Source organism: Lingula anatina, chromosome 1, assembly GCF_051362555.1.
Source record: "Lingula anatina isolate TDL-2025a chromosome 1, LinAna3.0, whole genome shotgun sequence".
NCBI lineage: Eukaryota > Metazoa > Brachiopoda > Lingulata > Lingulida > Lingulidae > Lingula > Lingula anatina.
In genome coordinates this window covers 14262234-14286178 of record NC_141767.1, presented here as the reverse complement: position 1 = coordinate 14286178, position 23945 = coordinate 14262234, and the positions used below count along the sequence as shown (strand labels likewise).

General features: G+C 34.5%; 1 protein-coding gene across 2 annotated transcripts in view; it reads left to right on the top strand.

Moving 5' to 3' along the window:
- Positions 1-23945, top strand: part of LOC106150952 (BCAS3 microtubule associated cell migration factor-like) — a 48128-nt gene that overhangs the window by 4705 nt on the left and 19478 nt on the right. For both annotated transcript variants that reach the window (XM_013523987.2, XM_087000353.1), the window contains exons 13-21: positions 478-571; positions 1094-1243; positions 2812-3075; positions 3427-3586; positions 4112-4212; positions 4846-4949; positions 5501-5697; positions 6116-6228; positions 12915-13088. In XM_013523987.2, the coding sequence (XP_013379441.2) occupies positions 478-571; positions 1094-1243; positions 2812-3075; positions 3427-3586; positions 4112-4212; positions 4846-4949; positions 5501-5697; positions 6116-6228; positions 12915-13088 (1357 nt within the window). The remainder of the gene's footprint in view (positions 1-477; positions 572-1093; positions 1244-2811; positions 3076-3426; positions 3587-4111; positions 4213-4845; positions 4950-5500; positions 5698-6115; positions 6229-12914; positions 13089-23945) is intronic.

Genomic DNA, 23945 nt, shown 5'->3' with positions numbered 1-23945 from the left:
ATCTAGGCAGACTGTTACTTCTTACTGTAGGTTGCTTCTTTTTTTCCCTCTCATTTTCAAATAAATGTCATTGAATATTGAATATCAGTATCTTATGGAAATTCAAAGTACAAAAACACACCAACTGTATCGTTGGCTGAAAGGATATTGAAAAGTTCTATCCTAAGGCTTCAGGTAGTTGAATAACATACACAGTTTACACCTTAAAATCGGTATTGTTAAATTCCCAAAGTCACCAAACCCATATTATGTCATTTCAATCAAAAGAATTGAGATATTATTATTATTATTATTATTATTATTATTATTATTATTATTATTATTATTATTATTATATTTTCAACATATTCCTTAAGTTTTTAATAACTTGACAGTTTCTCTTTCATAGTTTTATCCTCAGAGTCCAAATTTCTGAATGCTTTTCATATTACACATTCTCTTGGCTTAATTTTCTAACCTTACATAAAAACCCTGCAGGTGCAAGATGTGACATTTACAATGGACAGTCGGTGGGTTGCAGTGAGCACGCTCAGAGGGACCACACACCTGTTTCCTATGACCACATATGGAGGTGAGGGCAGCTTTAGGGGTTGATTGGTATGATTAAAGTTCAGCACAATAAAAACTTTTAAGACAAATTTCAAGACAAAATATACAAGTGATTTACCTATCCTTGTGTATGTCTTTGGGCTCCATGGTCCAAGTATCCCTTCAACATAATTACATGTGGATTAAATTTGAAATTGCTTCAAAGCATATATAGTTTTTAAAATCACTTATTGAATTTATTGTGTGGTCAATAGTTGAATCCTCATCCTGTGGACTTCTGCTGGCTATTTATGTATTTCTACAGAGATTACTTGAGTAATGACAGATATTGACATAACTAGCACAGGAGATATGCTGGTTCCATGCTTTAGACTATGTACATGTACAAGTTCTCTAGCATTTTTGTAATGTTTTGAAAGAAAACTCTTCACTTAATATAGGTTATTTGTTCAAATGTGACATCTGGAAGTATAGAAATGTTGTCTGGTACACTAGAATATCATTTACAATAATTTCTATTGATTCAGTAACCTCTCTTCATCAGGTCCTATCACAGTACGTACGCACACCTCGCCCAGGGTTGTCAATCGTTCCAGCCGGTTCCATCGCAGTGCTGGCTTGGATGATATCGAGCAAGCCACAGGCCGCCATAGCCCTGTGACTGTATCTGGAAGTCCTGGGGGAAGTAACGCAGGTAATTTGATGTTGTGTGAAGACTAAAGAGTTGCCGAATGTGGTACTGATTGCATTATAATTGTGCAGTTTTGGCTGATGACCACTTGGAGGACATATGCTTGTTGCTTGCTCTCCATGATGAAATTTTACGTTTATGGGAATTTATCAAGGTTATGTGGCTCTTGAGTTCAAATGATTCTTTTTTTCTGTTTGTTAGAATTTTATACTGTACCATAACTTTATGGGGAAAAAATTCTCTCTTTTTTTCACACTAATAGTCACTTTGAGAGTAGTTCAAGAGCATAATTAGCATGTTAGGTGGCTATCATTTGAGGAGATCTTGGGTTATTTTTTCATGCAGTAGTTGCAAATATTTCATTCTTGTAAAACATTCCCATGCAACTCCTCATCTAAGCTTGCACTTTCACCTATAAAAATGTGTAATTTCACTACATTTGTTTTGAAAAGAGAATGTTAACTGTTGTCTGAAACATTTTTTGTCTCCATGTTTAGTCTGGCGTAGAACTGTGTTAAGCTGTTTTTGCAAAGGTAATTTTGACTAGGAGAAATCATATGTGTAGCATCCAAGTATTTGCATGAATTGTATTTTTCATGGTACACCAACCTAGATATGATGTGTTTAATGCACTTTAGTAAATATTGGATGGGTTAAAAACTGAATTTTAGATTTCAATTATTCTTAAGTCTTCCATTGAAATTTGATAAGATTTCACCTTACACTGCTCTATGTAGGATTCAGTAACACAAATGATAGTCCAAATCTACAATTCCAGCTTAACCTCAAAACAAACTTTACACTGTGTTTTGGACCTTGATATTTCCATTGAACACCACCAAAATGCCACAAGTGCTATTGGGACAGCCCCTTTTTATGTGCCAGAGGCAATACCATGAGGTCATGCATCGAAAAGTGTTTGAATTAATGAAATCTAAATAAGTTATTATACTGATGCATCTACACCTTGTTCAGGGATTTTCCTAGGGGCCGAAACTTGGGTTAGTTATTATATCTTTACAGTAGATCTTCATAGATGCATCATTATAATAACTTATTTACTTCTTAAAGATCTATACGGTGATTTGATATGAATCTTGAAATTAGTGAAATCTAAAAATTGCAGTTTGCTTATTCACCCTATATATTTACACAATGTGATAATAGCATGTTCATTTTGTTTTTATACTTTCATTTACATTAAATTTAATATATCAGTTCATTGTACTTTCCTTGACCTTATTGTCTTGAATGCCATTATATGAATATAATGTCATGTTCCAGAGCATCCAAGCTTAGATCATGAGCTTTACTTCAAGCTTGCGAACATATTTTGCAATAATCTCTTTTTAACTTATTAACAACGACAAATAAATAAATGAAACAACATCAACATTTAAGTCACAATTCAGTATAATTTCCTACTGTAGTGTGGTCCGTGAAATTCGTAAGCTTTTCTGTTTATATGTTTTTTTATTCATGTGGCATTGTAGCTTTAATGTGTGTTGCAGCTAACTTGAACATGCATCACTTTAATTACAAAAAATCACGTTCTTCTTTTTTCATTTCAGCTTATCATGAACACTACCCCACACTGTTGCACCAGAATGCTCTCAACAATAACAGCATCAACCCCAGGCTTCCCCCTTACCCCCACCCCACTACCATGTACCCCCTGGTGCAGATCAAGCAGCCCCTGACCCTGGCCAGCATAAGTGGGGGGCCAGCTGCCAAGTCAGGACAGACCCCGGGGTCGGCCGTGGAAACCCTCTGCGTGGCTGCAGCATTTGGGCCCATGAAGGGCTGGGTGGCTGGAGCCATGAGGGAGAAAGGTGGTGAGTTGATACTGGGTCCAGTCATGTCTGACTCATGTCTGTGCAGTCAGGCTTATTGAAAGCTGTTTTCTTATTGTGAGAAAGGATACGTCAAATTTGTAAACCAATTGAATCAGTCATTACAATATTCTTAATTCAGTACATTGGACTTTTATATAAAAAAAAAACAGTTTGGCTAGATGATGATAACAACCTCATTGCCTGCATACTTTATTTAATTTTTTTCACAAATACGTAGTTTCTCTGCTCTTCATTGATGATTTTGTTGCTTGATAGTTCTATGACTGTTTTAAGATAGTTTTGAGGAATACCTTGTTGAACACAGTGTTTCATCTTAAGCCATTGTTTCAGATGCTAAGCGTGCCATAGACTCACTGTATGTGTTTGGTTGGGGAGGCAGTCTTATTGAATACGTGCTGGATGTGAAGCCGAAGCCAGGCATTGACAAGATCAGTGATGAAGCCCCAATAGAGGTCACTGCTGTCCCCAGGGCACAGTGGAATTTGCAAAGGTTGGACTTCAATATATATATATATATATATATATATATATATATATATATATATATATATATATATATATATATATATATATATATATATATATATATGTGCATGTGGTCATGACTTCAGAAACTTGAAATTTGTGTTGTTTTATGAAAAACAGTTTTGGGTTTTCAAGTTTTCAAACATCTCACTTATTCCAGTATTTTACTTTTTAAAAAAATTATTATTTTGAAACACTCACATAATTGTACTTTTTGACATGAAGTCTACTATTCAGAAACATCAAACATAAGTTTATAAATTTTAATATAAGTACATTGGTTGGAGCAATACTTATTAGTTAGTTTTTTTTTTCAAGATGAAGGAATGATGACTGTATCATTTTCCCTTGTACTGGAAGGAATCTTGGCAGCAGCATAATTGAAGAGCAAGGTTTCTTATCCTGGGTTTCTGCTTTTGAAATATTTATATCTCTGTCACTTTGTTGAATATTTTAGTACCCTGTTTATCTGTATAAAAACATATTCCAGATCAATCCATGCTGCTGAACTGAAGCCTCCATTGTCAAGTAACAATCAGCTGATCCTGGCAACAGATGCTGTTTTAACTCAACAACCCTCTTCATCCACAGGTAGTCTGTCTTTTTGTGTTTTATTTGGGTTATGATCACCATGAGGATATGATAGATGATCAAACCACACTTAAACGCTTTAAGATAAATGTTGTCCTTGTTCAATCTGTATAATTTCTACAAATACTGACAACAAGTAAGTCTCTAGCCTGAACTGTTCCAAAATCATAGACAATTTTACCAACTTTGACAATTTTGGCACACCCAACCAGCCACCTTCATCTTCAGACATTGTCTCTTCTCTTCATCTGCAGTCTTGCGTGGGAGTTTTATCAAATCCACATGCCTAATTATCTTCTCCGTTATATTGTCAGCAGCAAACAAAATGAAGATGTTTTTTCAATCAGTTCTTGTTACACCTGGTAGTCAGAGATAATAACACCAGTATAGATTAAGATATGTACACACATATCTAGATAATCATTGTATCTAACACATTTTAGAAACTTACATTACCAAGTGACTACTTATTTTCCATAAATAATAGTTTTGTTCTAACAGATTACAAATAAGCATTCAATTGTATTCAAGAATTTCAAATGAACGCACATTACTGCCATGCTTTTTTTTATTTGGTTATTGTAAGCCCAGCCAGTACAACTGTATATATATATATATATATATATATTATAGACTATCCCTATGCTGGCCTAGTCCAGCGCGTAGACTCCGAGTCCAGTCTGTCATCTGATCACAGTAGTATTAAAGAAGACATGGATGACCAGTGGCTATCACAGGTGAGTGGCTGAGTAGAATAAGCCCAGGTGGGCTTCCCTTGGGAAAGTACACACTTGAACAGGTTAACCTTGTGTAATGATTAGAATATCATGGCTGATGTCAGGACTTAAAAGTGGAAATTAGCTATGCTATCCGGGACAAACACGGCGGAGAATTTAGTTATACTGAAGACAGTTCATTTTGAAAAGATCCACAGAATACTCTTACTAGCCTGATGACCATTAGTAACTTCATAGTAAGAATCTGTATATTAGGTTATCAGTTGAGTTATTTTCATTTTAATTAGGTCATGTAAGACTTTAAAATATATGACTGTTCAGGGCAAGAAGACACAATTATACACATAAAGTTAAGTCTAATTGTAAAAAGTCCAAATAACTTCATGGCATCCTGAGTTGTAATAAGAAGATGTTATTTGAAGAAAGTTTATTTTGTATTCTACTTATGCCCAAAACCTCCAGGGATTGATGGAGGAGGGTCATCAAGGAGGGTCTTTCAGTAAAAGCCCAGCCTATTATTATGATATTTTAAGTTCCTTTTTTCCTTGTAGGTTGAGATCATCACTCATGCAGGGCCACATAGGCGGTTGTGGATGGGACCCCAGTTTTCATTTAAGACATTCCAGAATACACAGAACACAACTACAGTACTGTCATCAAATTCATCAGTTTTACTGTCACAAAGTCCAGAGACACAAATCACAACCACAGACATACTGAGTGATGAGGTGGACCTGCAGAGTTTACCGTAAGTTGGAAAGTCACACCCTGAGTATCTCAGTTTATGCCATGGCCGATGTTTTGTAAACAAAAGTTTCAGATGGGGTTTATCTCATGCTGTTTACACATGGGCACCATTTATGCAATGTCTGGGTCTTTTATTCTTGATGTCCACTGTTACGTAGTATAGGTTAGATACTTGACAGTAAGGTGAATTAACACATACCTGCATGAATATTTACGTTGCTGTTCCATCCATGCTTTTAATTTACATTAAATCTAATAAATATTTCAAAAATATAATTTTGTTGCCTATGAGCAAATGAGGAATTTATGGAGTTTTTCTTATTGCAATTAATAAATGAGAATGTTTGAATTTTTTTCATGTATTAATATGTTTTATGGAAGCCTTTAACCATAATGAATATGAAATGGAACTATTTCAGCCTACAACCTACACGATCAAGTCCTGTAGCCATGCCTGGCAGACAAAGGGCGCAGAGAGGATCAACCAGTAGTGACACCTACAGTCCAACACCTGTGTTCTCTATTGAAGCAGGTGAGCAAAACATTTAGCAGGACCTGTTTTCTCAATTTTGTGTTTATGAGTTTTTATGACTGACATTTTTTAACTTTCTCATGATAAGCTACTTTTTAAGTTTATGCTTAAAAATTAGCAAAATAAAAACTTATTGCAAATGGGAAAGAGAAAGTGACTAGTATATAAGGATATTGAAATATCATAACTAAATGATGCCTGTTCATTTCATTTTATTTCAAAAGCATATTGAAAGTCAGATTTCACTGTTTGAAATTGTTTTTTTTTGTGGAAAAATTCAGAAGAAAAGCCCACTAATATATTATGTGTCAAGGGTCTCAATCTTGCATCAAGTATGTTTTTGTGAAAAATTATGAAAAAAAGTATTTGTATGTTATTATGACTGTTGCCAAGAGTGCCTTGTCTGTATTCTGGTTGCTTTGCATGAACTAAATGGAATCTAGGGTTGTCTGATAATTTATTAGGTGTTGTTAGTAGCATATTTCAGTCAGCCAGTTTAGCACATTGGGCTGTGAACAGGAACTCTCTTCAACAGAAGACAGAAGTCTGTCCATGACCTCATAGTACTGCAGTAGTACTGATCATATTTTGGAGATATTACCCCCATAAGTTCCAAACCATAATTTTTAGTTGACTTCAAATTACCATTAAAATGGCTGTGTATGTTTTAACTTGTTAAAACAAGGTTTCTTTTTAAAAATAAGCATGACCAGATTATTTTAAGCAAGTTTTTTTAAAGATTTATTTGGATATATTGTAGTATAGTGGATATAGTTGGTTGGTCAGAAAACCAAACGAAACTGGGAACAGTGAAAAGCATTTTCTTCTTCAAGAAAGACTTAACCTGTTGTTGAGGTGAACATCTCTCTTTCACTATCTGTCTTGTCTAGATGTCACTGAATCTGTCTCTTTGATTTTTTTTATTCATTTAATGTCTGTACTTATGTGTGTCATTTTCTATGTCTACTTCTTTTTGTCACTGACGTAACCTAGCATGACAAAGCAAAGAGAAGATGTAAATGAGCTGCCCTGGGTCCATAAGATTAAAAGTAGTAAATTTCAGTCCTGTCCAGTTTGATGTCTGCAGGAGAATGACGATAATGAGCAGTACAACTGATAATGATGTGATTGTCACATTTGCTGTATGAAAAGGCTATTATTAGCATTAGAGGAAGTGATTTCAATGAGACAGGTTGCTTAAATCAATGCATGTGGTACTTGGATACCTTAATTGCTACGCACCTGAGGTACAGTGTTTTTTAAAAGAGGACACCCTTAGTTTGTGTTACAAAATATTTGCTTTTTCCTTTTTTCATTTATTTATTTTTTCTTTCTTTCTTTATTCATTTTGTTGTAACATGTTGGTATATGGAACACCTTGGAAAGAGGGGAGGTGCATTGGAGATGGTTTATTGAGGATAAAAAAATAGTATCATTTATACATAATCATGAGTTATATATTATTAAGAAAAGACTTTTATTTATTTTTTTATTTTTTTGTCATAGAAAACAAAGATATTGAATTATTATAGCCAGATTGAATCACATGAATGCAGTTTGATGTGATCTTACAAATAACACTGAACGTGTAACACCTATAGACATATTTCTCTAGCTCATTAAGGTATCAACAGAAGACACTAATTGTCATATTGATAGTTATGATAATATATATAAAGTTCATTGTCTAAACACAAAATGTCTACTTTTATAACACTTGATACATCACCTGTAAGTAACAGCAAAGCAATCAAACACCGGTGGTAGAGGTAAAACATTGAGGAAAAGGCCATTTTGTTTAAGGAACAAATGCATTAAGCTGTGTATTTATTAATAACAAAAGACCAGTTGTGAGATCAAATTCCTAACTCATTTTAGTGGATTCTCAGAATGTAAGGGAAATGCAAAACCAGACTGACGTCAGCCGCATGTAGTCTGAGAGACATCCTTAGGGATTTCTACACTCCACGATAAACACTGGTGATATAAGTTATAATTTTTCCCAATTTTAGTATAATTTTGGACTCATCCTTGATCTGACATATTTGAATGTATGTAAAAAAAAACATGTTTGGTATAACAGAACTTGCTAATAGGAATCATTTATGAAACCTAGTTTCTAAGAGCTTTAGTGTATCTGACTTTGTAAGTTGGAGGTTCCTGTCCAAGCTCCTGATTTCTGTTAAATACAGAGGAAAACAAAAAAGTGCAAGAGGTTCAACTATTAGATTCCAAAACTCATTTTAGTGACATTTTTCACCGAATTTATACTCAGACTGACAAAAAATTGAATTTTTTTATTATTTTTTAAATTTTTTTGAAGGATAAAAACCATTTTGAGTGACACACACACACACACACACACACACACATACATGCTTATTTAAGTGCTCTGGGTTATCTCATGGGTAAAAGTATCCTTTCAAGGAATTTAGAGAACTGAAAATGAAGCAATTCATTTTCAATTAATTCCTGGGCATTTAAACTAGATCTGTACAATTTATACTAGGAGGATGAATATGTCCTTAAAGCCCTGGTGCTAGTATAAAGGGGATGTATACATTTTTAGTAGAATGATGGATAGGATAATATATAAACATCAAAAGCAAATATGTTGTCAAGAAATGAAAATTGGGAAAGGAATATCAAGTCATTTAGTATCTGCCATTATTTATTTTTTTCCCAGCCAAATCTCTGGTTATTGTGGTAGCTGAGACAAACCCAAGGGTGACTGTGCCGTGCCAACTGATGTGTCCCAAAGAGAGAATAGGAGCACAGTAATAACCACATCAGGCACAAAATTGCAACAACTTAATTGTGAAAGTGCACATCATGTCATGAGATAATTGTGTGTGCAAAATTATATTTATGGCATTAATGTTCTGCCTGCCTTGGTTATTGGTCCCCATAGGATTAGGGTAGAGCTGTTCCAATTAGCAAACAGTAACTTAGATTTGAGAGCCTCCTGGTAGTGCCAGCTCCAGTGTGTTCTCCCACCAGTGCAGAATGTTCAGAGCATCAATCAACTGCCACTCATCATAATACAGCTATAATTAAAGCTCAGTTGATGGTACTTTTGCCTGCTTGTTTTTCCAGCGTGAAAAGCCACACCGACTCCCGGTGGACTCTCATGTCGAAAAAACCAAAAAATGAAATAGAAAATAGAAAGCAAACCATATATTAGAGGCATGGAGTGGTTGCATGAACCCGCATGTCTGCCTGATCAGGTTCTGAGAACCTTGTCGACAAATTTAATCTACTTGCTTAATCATGAGAAACTGTCTGAGACCTTTGATATTCTCAGGCCAATAACTGAGGTTGGATCGGTCGGCCAACTCCCTAGTCATTTATGATCCTGACTAAACAGCTTGTTTGAAATTATACTGATAGCTGCTGACATTTTGCTGTTGCATCTTTTGACTGTTAAATTCATAAGAGATAAGATCTCTTAGCAAACCTACCTCAACCTTTAAGCTGGCCTAACAAGAACACTGTCTGTTTACTATTTCAAGTCAAGAAAGGTTAATTTTTGTGAAAGGCAATCCCTGTGAATACTTTACCCTGCTCTCTGTGCATAAAGATCATAGTGTGGAATGATAGTAAATTTGTTCTCCTGATAGTACAGAAACTAAGAAAAATAAAGTAGAAGAAGAAAGCTGCATGAGGTATAAATTTTATTGTATCATTTGTCTTATTTTCACTTTGGCATGAGTATATTCAGTGAAGATTTCATTAAAGGGGGTGGGGGGTGTGTGACTGTCCTGAAACTAAGAAATTTGAAAGGTTGTACCGAATGCCAAGTCCATGATCATTTTAACAGAACTGTGAGAGATTGTTGATAAATTCTTTGCGCACACTTGTGGAACATTATTACACAATACTCTCCCAGGCTATTTTAAAAAGGCTAACTATAATTCATCACCTGTGATGCAACCCTACTTCTTGATTTTAAATGTCTAAATTTAACACCAATCAGTTAAACATGACTGTGGTTTCGTGTAGGGACTGACTATTTATTTATTTATTTATTTATTTATTTATTTATTTATTTATTTATTTATTTATTTATTTTGTACTATGTAGCTGCATTGGGTACATTTTGCTTTACTGTGACACCGTGACTTACTATAATTATGTTTAAGATGTATTTCAATTTATGTTTTAAGTATGTTACCTTTCTTTCAGTAAAGAAGGATAGTTTATCCTAATCTCTGTGTCATCACAATATGATTGATTATGTAAAAAGAATTTTTTTTTACATCTGATTATTCATTAGTAAGATATTAGAGAGATTACAGGGCAAAAATTGGTTAGTATTGAAGTAAAGTGACAAATAAGTGAAATGAAATAGATGAAACAAATGCTACAATACACTTTGCATAGCATCTGTTCTGATGGGACTGCATATTTATAGACATAAATCAATTTTGTAGCATTGGAAATTGCAAATGGCTGTTAGAAGTGCCATAGATTATATTTATATTTTGTATTCAAGTTGTTGTTGTTTTTTTCAATTCTTAGTGAAATAGTTTTTTTAATAACTTAATCAGGGGCTAGCATGCCATGTTTTATTTCACATATATCGACTTCATTCAAAAGTTAGTTTGGTTAGAGAAAAAAAAACTAGTTCAGCCACCCAGTTTACAACTCTTATCACACAGAAAGCAAACCTCACCACAAATTAGCATAATGAAGGCATTTTACTATGTACAGTTTCTTGTCCCTAATATGTCATAGTCATGGTTTAATAAATGTAGTTTGTAGAACATTTAAACATAGTTTTTGGGCTTAAATCTGTAGCGTGTGTAAAAAATGGAGGCTGTACAGATCAGGCCCCTGGTTGTCACCAGCAGCACTACTTCATTATTAAGTGCTGCAGATTAGTTCCGAAAATATATGAAGGGTAATCAACCAAAAGACACTTGTATATGGTTATGATGATTTAATATCGGAAACATTTTCCATGAATTGAGTGATAAATGTGATAGGACTTGAATTAACTTGATATCATTACGTAGAAATAGACGTTAATTTTTTATTCAGATTTAATGACTTACCAGATGGATTGAGTTTTCTGATTTGTTTTCAATGTCCAAGGTAACATTTTGTGATTTCCTACAAGCAAAGTTAGCACTTCATTTTGGGATAATAAACTACATGTCATTTTGTAGGTATAAACTTGGTTGTAAAATTTTTAATGTAATTTTTTTTTTTTTTTTTACAGAAATTTAAAACTAGTATATGATATTTTTGACAAAAAAAAAAGAACTATGATATTCGTATACAAAAAAAAAAAAAAAAAAAAAAAAAAAAAGCAGTAAATTATTTCCTGTGACAGCACTGTGAAGCTGAAGGATGTGTGGTTTCTTTTGGTAACTGTTTACTCACATTTCTAGTAGTACATCGAACCATAGAGGAAATTCTTATTAGTTTGCTTTTCCAGGACATCTTAGTAAGAAAGTAATATAATTTTATAATAATCTATTTTGGTTTAGCACATTTTTTACAGAAATGCTATCACCTAACATTTTTTTACAATAGTTACATTTGTTAATGTATAATGAAAACCTTGACGTACATAATACTGCTAATAATGCACTTTTGTTATGACTCATTTTACATTGCAACCTCTATGCCAAGTTCTAAATAATGTAACAAGCAATTCCATGGGTGAAAGTTTGTAGGATTATGCCTGATTTCAGGATTTTCAATCTTCATTTTGATCTTATTTTGATTGTATTTTTCTAAAAGCATTGAGAAATTGCAAGCTACATCTTTAGGATTTTCATTTTTTACAATTTTCACCCATGCAATTCATTATTTGGTTGACACAGATTCAGGTGACAGTCTAATATTGACATGTTCACAGTATGTCACATTACGACATAATGTCAACTGCCAGTTGGTCCTGTGAGATCCAGATTTTACTTTCTTGGGTGGAAGATCTGGAGTCCAGTGATTATTTGGCGTCAGGTGCAAAAACAGTGAAGATAAATATTAGACCACACAGGTTCTTGCCACCACTGACGTAAAGAAGAAAATAAGTGATAGTTCCCTGGGTTGATCAAACACTGCCATTGTTAAGTATCCCCATCAAGCAGGGGTGCTTGGCTTGCTTTTTTATGTAACCGGAAAGATACAATGAGTGTCTTCAGATACTTATGAATGGCATTTGCGTGATAAAGTAAAGAAAATAACTTCAAAGATTGATTTATAACATGAAATGATTTTTTTATCTATCGTTGACAACGTTGATATTAACCCTTGGTGTTGATCACCTCATTGCCTGCGAAGGAGTGGAGGAAGACAGTTAATGTTCCTTAACAAAGACACCTTGACAGAGAGGAGAAAATAAAATATGATGATGTGAAAAATGTTCTTTCTTTTAAGTTGTTCTGTGATGTTGTCATTAAAAGCGAGGGAAAAAATAAAAGATGATGATGTGAAAATGTTTTTTTTTTTCAAAGCTGCTCAATGGGTTTTCACTACAAGCAAGGTTTTGTGTTGTATATGAGGCAAGACAGCTTATAATAATGTTCAGGCAAAAAAAATAGAAGATGTAAATTAATAATGGCAGATTTTATGACAAAAGCAGTCCACCAGAAACAGGATATGAAAAAGTGTGGCTTTTTTGTTAATCTCATTTTGTCAGTGTCGCTTACAATATCTTTGATTTTGTTTTCCAGGCAGCTTTGAGCAGTCACCCAATTTGGTTGAAGTGTGTGGAAGTTGGCCTGAGGTGTCTGGGCAGATAGCGCCGGCCTTGCCAACCAGGAGTGGCGATGTCCCAGAAGAAAGCCTCTGTGAGACCTTGGCAGACGCCATGATTGAATCTCCCCAAAAAGACGGGAGGCCACAGGGTGAGTTGACAAGTTGACACACATGCGTGTTGACCAGGTTGGTACATGAGAAAACTGAGGGAAATTACCACCAGCCAATTGAACAGGTTTGGCACAAGGGTAGGGCATAATTTGAAATTCCACTCAAGGGGTTTAATAGTTCTTGAACAGGCAAATTGGCCCACATGCATGCTGGGTCAACAAGGGGCTGTTCACAAAAAGGGCTGGTCAGTAAGTTTAGCCAATATCCCCTCCACAAATGGACAAGGCAATTATTTCTCTCTATTTTGCATAGTGCCAGTCAATCACTTTCCATCCTCCCTTGATAATTGCCTGCTAAAATGACACTAAGTGCTGCGAAATGGCGAGAATCACTTATGATAACTTCAAGTGATCAATCATTTAGTCACTGGAGTTAATGCTTGTGCCTAGGACACACATGTGTATGAAAACATACATGTGCATACACACACACATGCTCACACACATGCACACACACATACACACAGATGTGCATGCATGCATGCACACCAACACAGACCCACACCCCCCCACACACACACACACACACATTTCAAGTCTTGTTCACAGACCTGCTGAAATTGAATTGCCTTATCTCCCCATTTTATGTCTTTTTGAAGTATCTGAAAGGATTTTACAAAATGTTCCTCTGGCAAGCTAGATGTATAATGTAATTACAGATGTAGATGCACACAACAACCTGATGTATGCACAAACACAAAGCAACATCTATGCATTTTTTTGCTGTGCATGAACACATGCCTTTGTGTATATCTTTCCAATGAGCAATATCAGTATACTTGTGTACAGAAAGCCATCAACCTGGCCTGCTGTTGTCGCTGTGCACTTTTTTTCTGTTAATGTAGTGTGTGGAAAACTATGTTACTTATTATCCTCAAACTTACTAAAGTGTTTTCTGGTATTAAATTTATATGTCATGTTCAAATAGCAGCTTTATTGAACCTTTTTTCATGAAGTTATGAATCTTTTGCAAATTTTTCATTTTCCACAAATTGGTATTTTTAAGGTAACTTTCAACCCTCATGAAACCCTGTATCAGTTACATTTTCTGAATGTTTACATTGTCATAAGTACATGATTTAAAATTGGTGGTGGTTATTCCATTAAGCATTGTCAGATTACTTTGTGCACTGTCATCATTATTTTATGCTTTATGTTGGCATATTTGACAGCTTTGCTGTCTGTTTTTACATAGTTCATATAATTGTCTGTTGAATTGTGTCATATCATGAATTCCTTTGGAACTTTTGCACATGATATGATTTGCCAGCATGTTGTCTACATAAAAACTTTCTTTTTGTCAATGTTTGTCTGTTTATTAGTATTGTTTTTTATTTCAGAAAAAATAATCCATATTTACGTGATTGTCTTTTTTTATTTTTGCAGTACTGAATTCACTGTAGATTACTAGATTATAGCAGATTATGTGCAATTAACTCTGAATCCGTGATATCAGGGAGTTCTATGATTTCTTTTTAAGAATTATCTTACTTAATTGGCTTGTTAGTGGGAGGAGGACAGAGAAAAGCACTTCTTGATTAGGAATAAAAAGTCTTTAAAAATGCATAAAAATAGACAAGATATCTGTAAAAAATGGTATTTGATCTAATTGCCTGAAATCAAATGATGAAAAAGAACTTGCAGAGTTTCTTGGAAATGAATTTGTTTTTCACCATAGAATTTAATCACTTCATTGAGTGTGTAATAACTGTTGCGCAACTGACTGACTGATCGGTCTCTCTCTCTCTCTCTCTCTCTCTCTCTCTCTCTCTCTCTCACACACTCACACACACATCCATCTCTCATTTGTTTTGTAATAAAATTATAATTTATATTCTTTTTTCTTGCCCTTAACTAGAGTTTTAATGTGCTACAAATAATTTTCATGCACATTAACAATTTTTTTCTTTTTAAAGGGCTTAAGGAATGTTAGAGCCACTGCAGTTTTTTTAAGAGGTGATCAAGCTACCAGTGCTACAGCAACCAATGGCATTTTACTTGGCTGCCGTACAACACTAGGTAGCAAGTTGCTTCCTGAAAGCTTTCACACCAATGCTGCATTTAGCTTCATTATCACAGCTAATAACTATGTTACCCTACATTTTCATTTACCTAGGGATCCTACCCTGTCATTAGCTTGTCAAATGATTTAGAAATTGGACTGGATGGTTTTATTATCTCACCCACAGGTAGAGTGCTAAAACGAAATGAACTTAAACTTCTTTTCTTTGATGGAGACACATGTTCAGCCAGCTTGAAAATCACCCTAGTTATCTGGCCAAGTGAAAGCAGGGTGACCATTACATGAGATCTGGACACATTTGGGACTCCTGACACCCAGCCTGCTCTACAGATTGTACTGATATTTCATAAAATTCCAACCCTCTAATTGAGATAAAATCCCGCTCCTTTTTTTATCTCTGGGTTGTTCTCCTAGCAGCTTGCAGATGATAGGTGGCTGGGCGATGCAGGAAGGCGTGTTGAAGATGGTGTCCACGTTTTTGAGAAGTTGGAAGTCCTTGTTATCATATGATTAGCTGTTGTTTGTGTAAATTTTAGCCTGTGGTATCAGTGTAAATACCTTGATGTCTGGCACCCATGCATTTGAAATATGTTTTGCATGAGCAAACATGCACTGAAATAATAGTTGATATGCATTTGTTAGCGCAAACTGGTGTGCTGCTGCAAATTTAGAGGTTTTGTGACAAACTTTAATTGACAGTTTAGAATTTCATAACATTTTCTGATCAAGGATGTTATTCAACTTTTCAGGATGTGATTTTGCTTTGCAGGAACATTTGAGGAAATGCATGTAACACTTAGTGGAGAAAACAGTTAGATATCACATGAAATACTCTTTGGCGTGGGTAGTTTTCTGTCATCTTAATTATGTTTGGCGTGATGAACATTTTCATGTAACGTTTCTGTTTTTATTTCCCCACAAAACTGTTTTTGCAGAGAGGATGTGAATTACAGTTATCACCACAGGTTATCGTATCAGGCAAATTTCCGTGAATTTCTGTGAACTCTTAAAAAGACTGATACTGTGGAAAAGCATTGAAAATTGGCCCAGGGCTTAAAAACTTGAATTTTGGTCAAAATATTGAACTTTGATAAATGTTTTGTCTTGAACTTTTACCTATATGTTTTCTCAAAATCTTGTCATTTCCCAAACTTTTTAATAAACAGAAAAATACTGTTCATTTTTAAGTGTGCAACTTGGAACCATTTTTAAGATCTCATTATATCTCTTTTAGATAAGGGCAGGATTTTTAGATGTTGCGCCGAACAACACACAGAGCCTAGTTATTTTTTTTAATAGCAAGTTACATTTCAAGCTACCTTATGTTTCCTTTACCTTCTTTTACTTTGTATTGATCATTTTCTCAATTGACCAATACCCTAACCCCATCCCTCAAAAATTAATGTATTGATTAATTAAGAGTGCATATTGGGATCAAATTGTGTATGTCTGTGAAGGTAATTTGTACAATCACGTGTTCAAAAGTTTTGTTTAACTTCACAAATTAAAGTAGATGAAAATGATGCAATTAGATCATCTTTGATGGATTTTTGAATGCTTTTTTATTTTTCAAAAAAGGTTAAATTATAATTTTAGCATTTTGCCATTTTGTTTTCAATCAGTTTCAGTGAAACTCTCCTGTATCCTGTTTAGAACAATCTCTCTCTCACACTCTTTGTCTCTCTCTTCCCCCTGAAATACTAATTTATTAAAGCTAATTGAATGTACTAATATAGTAACACATGAAAACTGACCCAATATTTCACCAGATTTTTTTCCATCTACCATTATTTATGAGCCCACTTCAGTTAGTGGCAGTGTATCAGATGACCATAATGTCATCACTGTCCAAGATGTCCGCAATTGCATAGTTTAGCTTACCATAATGTGACAATTGCATGTGGAGTGGCAATGGAGACAGAAGTTTCATGCTACCAATGTGACCATGGTGTTGGCGCTGTCGCCATGCTACAAGTATAAGTACCCACTTGTGGGTGTTGTAACCACGTCTTGACACGGGACATCTAATGATTTGTTTGAAACCGAGACACCTTCATCAACTGTTGACCTGTCAAAATTGGTATTTTTGTTGGGATATGTGTTCGTTTTGACCATCCCTGGGCAAGATATATTTTAATGGATTTTTTTTATCCAGAAAAAATAACTCACTGTGAAATTGGCATTGTTTACTGAATTTTATTTAAAGATAACTTGAAGTAATATAATGTACAGATGTAATGATTATTTTAAGGCAATAATAAAGCCATGACCTATAACTGCTATCTAACAAAGATGACATAATAATTGTTTCTCTTCTTCATTTTGGTACTATGACATAGATTGATATATAAATCAATGTTATAGGAATCGTATATTTTAATAAAATATTTAAAATCTAACAGTTATTTGTTAAGGTTGATATGCCCTTTATTTTCTTCTCTTATCTTGAATCTGTTATTTTTGTCACCCCTAAATAAATGATCTGTCTGGAACAATTTCTCTAGCTTGTGGAATGTTTTATGGTACCTGTCCCCTGGTATGCCAGAGTTGGCAATCATGGCTGACCACAAACCCCCCACAATTATAGGATGGGATGGTACAACTTAACACCTCACTTGCTCCTCCATTAAGCACGGGCCCATGACAGTGGTGAAAAAAGACAGCGGAGGGTATTGTAGGGGAAGATCAGTGCTTCCCATGCAATCTGGCCATCAGAGGGCTAAGGAGCAACCTGGGTGTGAAAAAAGCTTTTGTCTTTTATGATAAGACATATCATAAAAAAAAGATTTTGCTATTTATCACTTGAGTCGCTTAACATTTTTTGCGGTGGAGAAATTGATATGCTGTAACTAGTAATAGGTGAGGATAGGGCATTGGTTATGGTTTCTTAATAGAATTCTGCGCTGTTGTGCCATTTTCATTGATTCCATGTTGATGGTTCATCTCTTATCTGGAAGATTTCATGTAGATACCAACAGTAAAGAATCAGAAATGATCTGACCCACGCGCTGGTTTAAGATCTACAGATAGCACTTTGTGGAGGTGGCCTACCTGTTCTAGGTGCTGAGCAACTATTCTTTTTGTTGGTGAATCATGTCTTATTTAAAAAATAATAATTTGTTTATTTCAAAACAATTGCGATGGTTTCTCCGCAGTGCCATGAAGAGACAGCATCCGTGATAGGTGCGAAGTAGTTGTTCTCTTGGATTAGCATTGCTCATAACATTAATGTGATCTACCCCACCCACACATGGGTGAAATAAAGTGGGGCGGGTATACTTGAAAGAGGTTGTCTTTCTGTCCACCTTTCAGCCACTTGTCTAGCCCTTTTCAGCCCATTACAATAAAATTCTACATAAATCAAGACCTGTCTTTACAATTCTAAACAAATTTGTCTATAGTTTATTTATTTTTATTTTATAATTTTTTTTTTTTTTTTTTTTTTTTTTTTGTATATATGCATCTATTGTGGTATATTTGTTTGTTATACAATGGCTTTGCTAAAAAGAACAATACTTGAAGACAAAGCAATTTTATAGATTCATTAAGTTAAAGAAAGTTGGGAACAACATTTTTGTAGAGTTGGTTTCATGCTTGTTTCAATTATTTTCCATATCTCCGTCATAACCATAGACAGTTAGTGTTTGTAACCATCACTCAGAACTCCCGGTGCGTGACGCGAGATGATGTGCAACAAATCAGCTGAGACAAGTGATAATGCATCTTTGTGTAATTGTCAATTTCTTCGCTAAAACTTTGTCATTAGCTTCCTTTTTCACATGATTTAAAGAATGTTCTTGCAGAATCAGATGACAGAAATGGATGAGGAACCAAGTTTCAATGATTACATCGAATGATGTCTTCAGGAAAGCACCAATGTGTGCTCAATGGGAGCCGAGTGCAAAGCAGTTAAGGTTGTGTTTTTTTCAATTAAGTTGTTTTGTCCCTTATCATTTTAATTCAATGTTTGAGATCATTTAACAGGAGCAGGAAAAGGCTCATCTTACTTTTTTGTGTGACTGGTAATGAGGTAGAACAACAAATAAAGGTGTTTGCCTGTTTTTTTGTTTTTTTTCTTCTAATTTTTCGTGTATGTCTGTGTGTGCATGGGGGGCATGTCACTTGAAGATTCAATGACAGATGACAGATGACACCGTAATAGTGCCAAGTTCACATTGTTTGTGAATAATAAAAGTCAACAAAGATATGTGCATACATTTTTCTTACAGAATTGTAACAAAACTGCATGGGCATCTTGTTGTAGGAACAAAATGCCGTAATTCTATGCACATTACAATGCATGACATACTAGATTTTATCTGATGAAAAGATTACCACTACCAAAAACTTTACAAACATCCTATCACCATGATTGCTTATCTTATCATATATTTAAGCAAGAAAAAAGTTCATTCCCACAATGCCAGAAATCGAACTTTTTAATTTTATTAAAATAAATTTATTAAAATAAATTCACATAAAGATTTCTCTTTCTATTACAATTTTAAAACAGTATATGTAAATTCAAATTAATGCTAACATTATTTTTGAAGCATTTATGTCAATACAAAAAGGTACCATTATATGGTGCTGCTGGTGGCATAATAAAAAATAAAGTAGCATCTTTAAGCACAGACTTATAATTAATGGGGGATCAAGGCAGCAATTTTTTAAAAATCTCAGTTATGTGCCGCATAGTTAACTCTTAACATTTTGATGATCATCGCAGCAAATAAAGAAAAATGTACAAAAAAGTTACAGTTCATTGTGTGTGTGTGTTTGTTTGAGTGTGTGTGTATTTTTTTTATGGTGATAATTGTAACAAATAAAGAAAATTGTACAAAATGGTTACATATATATAATGGTTACGTATATTTCTTAACATTGAAAAATAGCATCAGGAAGAAAAATATCACCTTGACGTGCTAAAAGTTTTACTGGAAAATTATTTTTAAAAAACATTTTTAGAGTCGCAGATATGATAACAGTCTGAAGGACACCCATAAAGTTGACAACAACAGGAAAATGATAAAACCACCAAGAACTAAATTTTTTTTAGATATAAATTAATAAAAATGAATTTCTAGGCACCAAATGATGCATGCACTAATGAAGTTTTTTTTAACCCTAGATTAATATGGTATGCTGATATTAATAAACCTGTGGTTGCCTGAAGGTAAACCACATTATAGATAAAACTTTCTAATAAGCCAACCTGATAGGAAATAACAAGGAAAGCATAACCAGCTCATGCAAATATCATACCCTTAGGTCAGATTTCTGAAGTTTTTTTTTTTCATATATATATGTATATCTATAAGAAAAACCTCCTTTTATAAGTCCCAAACCAAAAACAAGTCATTTGTTTGATTTCAACTGTAAGGAAAAGGACAAAGGTAGGAATAATATCATATAATATGTTTGTTGCATATATTTATCTAAGTCAGTCTTAGTGCACTGTCAAATGTAGGATCTAACCATTAATCTACAGCTGTGACCTTCAGATCTTAATGATAAAATTTTAATAGAAATTTATATATATTCTTAAGAAAATAGGGTGTTGCAATATTGCATGGCTCAAGGTCCTTTTGTGCATTATTCACCATTTTTTTATGAATTCACTCAAATAATTCTAAAAAAGGTAACAGTTTCAGGTTAAGTGAACTGGAATTCTATCCAACTTGGATTAAGCACATCCTGAATAACTGCTCTTAAGTTTTTTTAATGGTTTTGCATACAATTCAGAATCAAATTATATGCAAAACCATTTAAAAACATAAGAGCATACAATTTGGAATCAAAGTGTCAGACAGATTTGAGATTAAACAGGGAAATGTTTCAAAGACCAGTCAAACCAATGTGGTCAGGTAGCCAGTGCCTTGTGATACATTGCAGGAATACCTGCTGCTGGGCTTCATTTTGTAGGTGGCACTGTTATCAATGTACTGCTGTAGGAATAGTCTGCTAAAAATTGGCCCCACATTCAGGTGTTTTTAAAAGAATGTCAATAGAATCTGCCAAATAAGCCTTTTCTTGGAAATGCTCCCAAGGTAAAAGACTTTGATATTTGGCTTTGTGATATGATTAGTTTCATTGTCTTATAATTGTCCAACTGAAGTGGATTTGTGTGTGATGTAACATTTCTAATAAGAAAAATTATGTCGTCTTTAAGTTATTGTAGGCTAACGTGTCATTTTAGGTCAAGATAGTGACACCATGACCCAACTTCCTTTGAATCCCTTTTTATTTAACATTGTCATCTATGTTTTTTATTGTCTTTTAAATGACTTAATGTAAGTAGAACTATTTGCATTACAAGGAAAGAATGCATGAATTGTATTCAATTTGTGTTGCAATAGGATCTTGATCCTGTTCCTGGCAAACAAAACACCCTGATCTTTTAAAGGGAATCTTAAGGTATTCTGATTGTTTTTATGACAATTTACTTCATACTCTTTGTTTTTATACTTATGTTTTGTAAGAAATCAATTAACATAAATTAACATGGAACTCTTGTATAGGATAAATACTTACAGAAAAAGAATTTCTTCTAAATTGCAAGAAACATTGGTGTTATTTTGATCTTTTTTCTTTTTCTTTAAAACTGAACACCATTTTAGATTGGGGAAGGTGGGTTCCAAACTTGAATGTTTTTTTCACAGAAACCAAAGTTAAATCTTTCTTTCTCATAAAGACAGTGGCTGCAGCATCTTTTGTTTCCAGAGTCTTGCACTGAGCTCTTGTCTCTACAGGCAACACAAGATGGATATCACTGACTGACAGTCTTTGTGGTAATACAGTTATAGAATAATATGGTATCACCTGGAGTTACACTAATTAGGTCTAATGTGGCAGGCGAGTGGAAATGTTAGTACATCAGAGAGTGACTGTCAGGTGATGTGACAAAGTGTAATTAGGCCTGGAGTTTTCCTAGTTGATTCCTTCGCTGTAAGGAATCTTGATATTCAATGTCCCTTCTATGCCATGCTCAGTCACAGAGCTGTCAATTGGCTTGTCAGCATACACACACACACACACTCACACGCACACGGGGACGTTAATTAATCATCATTTATAACAAAAGCTTTGATTAATGATAATTGCATTTTGCGACCCATGTTGGAGAAGTTTATGAAGGGTTTGTGTGTTACAAGGGAAGGCGCCAGGCCTGGTCAGGAAGTATCCATTATGTTGGCAGGTTGTCGGCTTGAAAATCTTGCAACCTGCCTTTTTACTGTGTGATTAGTGGGGATGATGATGATGAATGGACGAAACACGATTCGAGGAATACAAGCTTGTCTGACGTTGGCCACCCGCTTGTTTTAACACCTCCAGGTAGTCTGACACCAGCTTTTTCAGATGACACTTGGATGGTGGTAGAATAATTGATTTTTTTCACCTAATATGCCTCTTTTGTGTTTTGTTGAAGGGTTTTTACATCTTGCTTCTGATATTATGGGATCAAGACCCATGGTCTTTCAGCACAGTAGTCATAGTCAAATTAATGTGGGGAAAATATTTGTTCAGACTTGGTCTTGTTATCTTTGAAAGAAATTAGTTTAAAAGTTAAAAGAATGAAATAGAAAGCCAGTAAATAAGTGAATCAGCAAAGCGGGAAAGAATCTGCTTATGAAACATTGTTGATTAAAAGTAAATAATGTGTTATCCATTTAATTAATTGAAAAGTGAATATGATAAAGAAGCACAAGAAATTATTTGTATGTAAGGTGAAAAATAATTTTTTTCTAATTATCTCTAATAACTTTCTTAGCTGAACTGAATCATGGCCAACAGTCTGCTGTGCTTGACATTTACTGTACTACAACACATGATAATTATCATAACAGGCGATAACTTTTGTAAAAATAATCTAATCAAGCTGTTTTAGCTTGACTTTTATCTTGTTCCGACTGATGCCTCCAGCATATAGTAAAACTCTGGTATGATTTGCTATGTGAAACATTGGTTTGAAACTGGAGACAAAATTATCCTGTAATTACAGACCTTCGGGCAATTCCATCCTCTTTTGTAGCACAGGGAAATGCCCCTGTCCCTCCTCTCTTCAGAGAACACTCACAGATTTCCAAACAATTTTTTTTTTATTAAAAAGGCAGAACATGAAGTGGGAAGTATTTCATTAAACTTAAAAATATCTGTGGATGTCACAATTTTCAGGTACTTTTCTTCTGTGCAACACTTGAAATAACAGTATCCCTTGTGTATTATGTGTCCTGTGACAAAATTACCTGGGATTGAGTTTCTTTGATTATTAAGGATCACCTCAAGCCCTGCTGCTGTTGACACAATACTACGGTGATGTATGGGCCCCAGAAAAGGTTGGCATGTCCATTTGTGAAATTCAGCAGCACTCCATTGTCCTAGCTGCCAAAGTCTCACTTGACATGAAGAATAGATGAAGAAAGGAAGGCTGTAGCTCCCATAGTCAGGAAACTCTGAGAAAAGGGAGATGATTGATTATGTACAGGAAAATAAGGGCGAATCAAGGGATTTCTTCCAAGAATTTGTTCAATTCTGCATCTTGTTAATTTGGTGTTATTAGCAGTTTATATTCTGTTGAGCTTCCAAATGCGAATTATGAAGATATAAAAATAACTGTTAATTGTTGAATGTATTTCCGTACATTCTGAGGACCCCTAGGTAGTAACATGTGCTAATTGACTGTTTTTTTCAATTCTCTTTCATTAGGAGAGCCTCCAACCTGTTATATACAGACACAACATGTATGTACATATAACCATCACCTTCATCTGTCAGTAGCAGCATTGCCATTGTCGCCATGCACTTTTTGATGT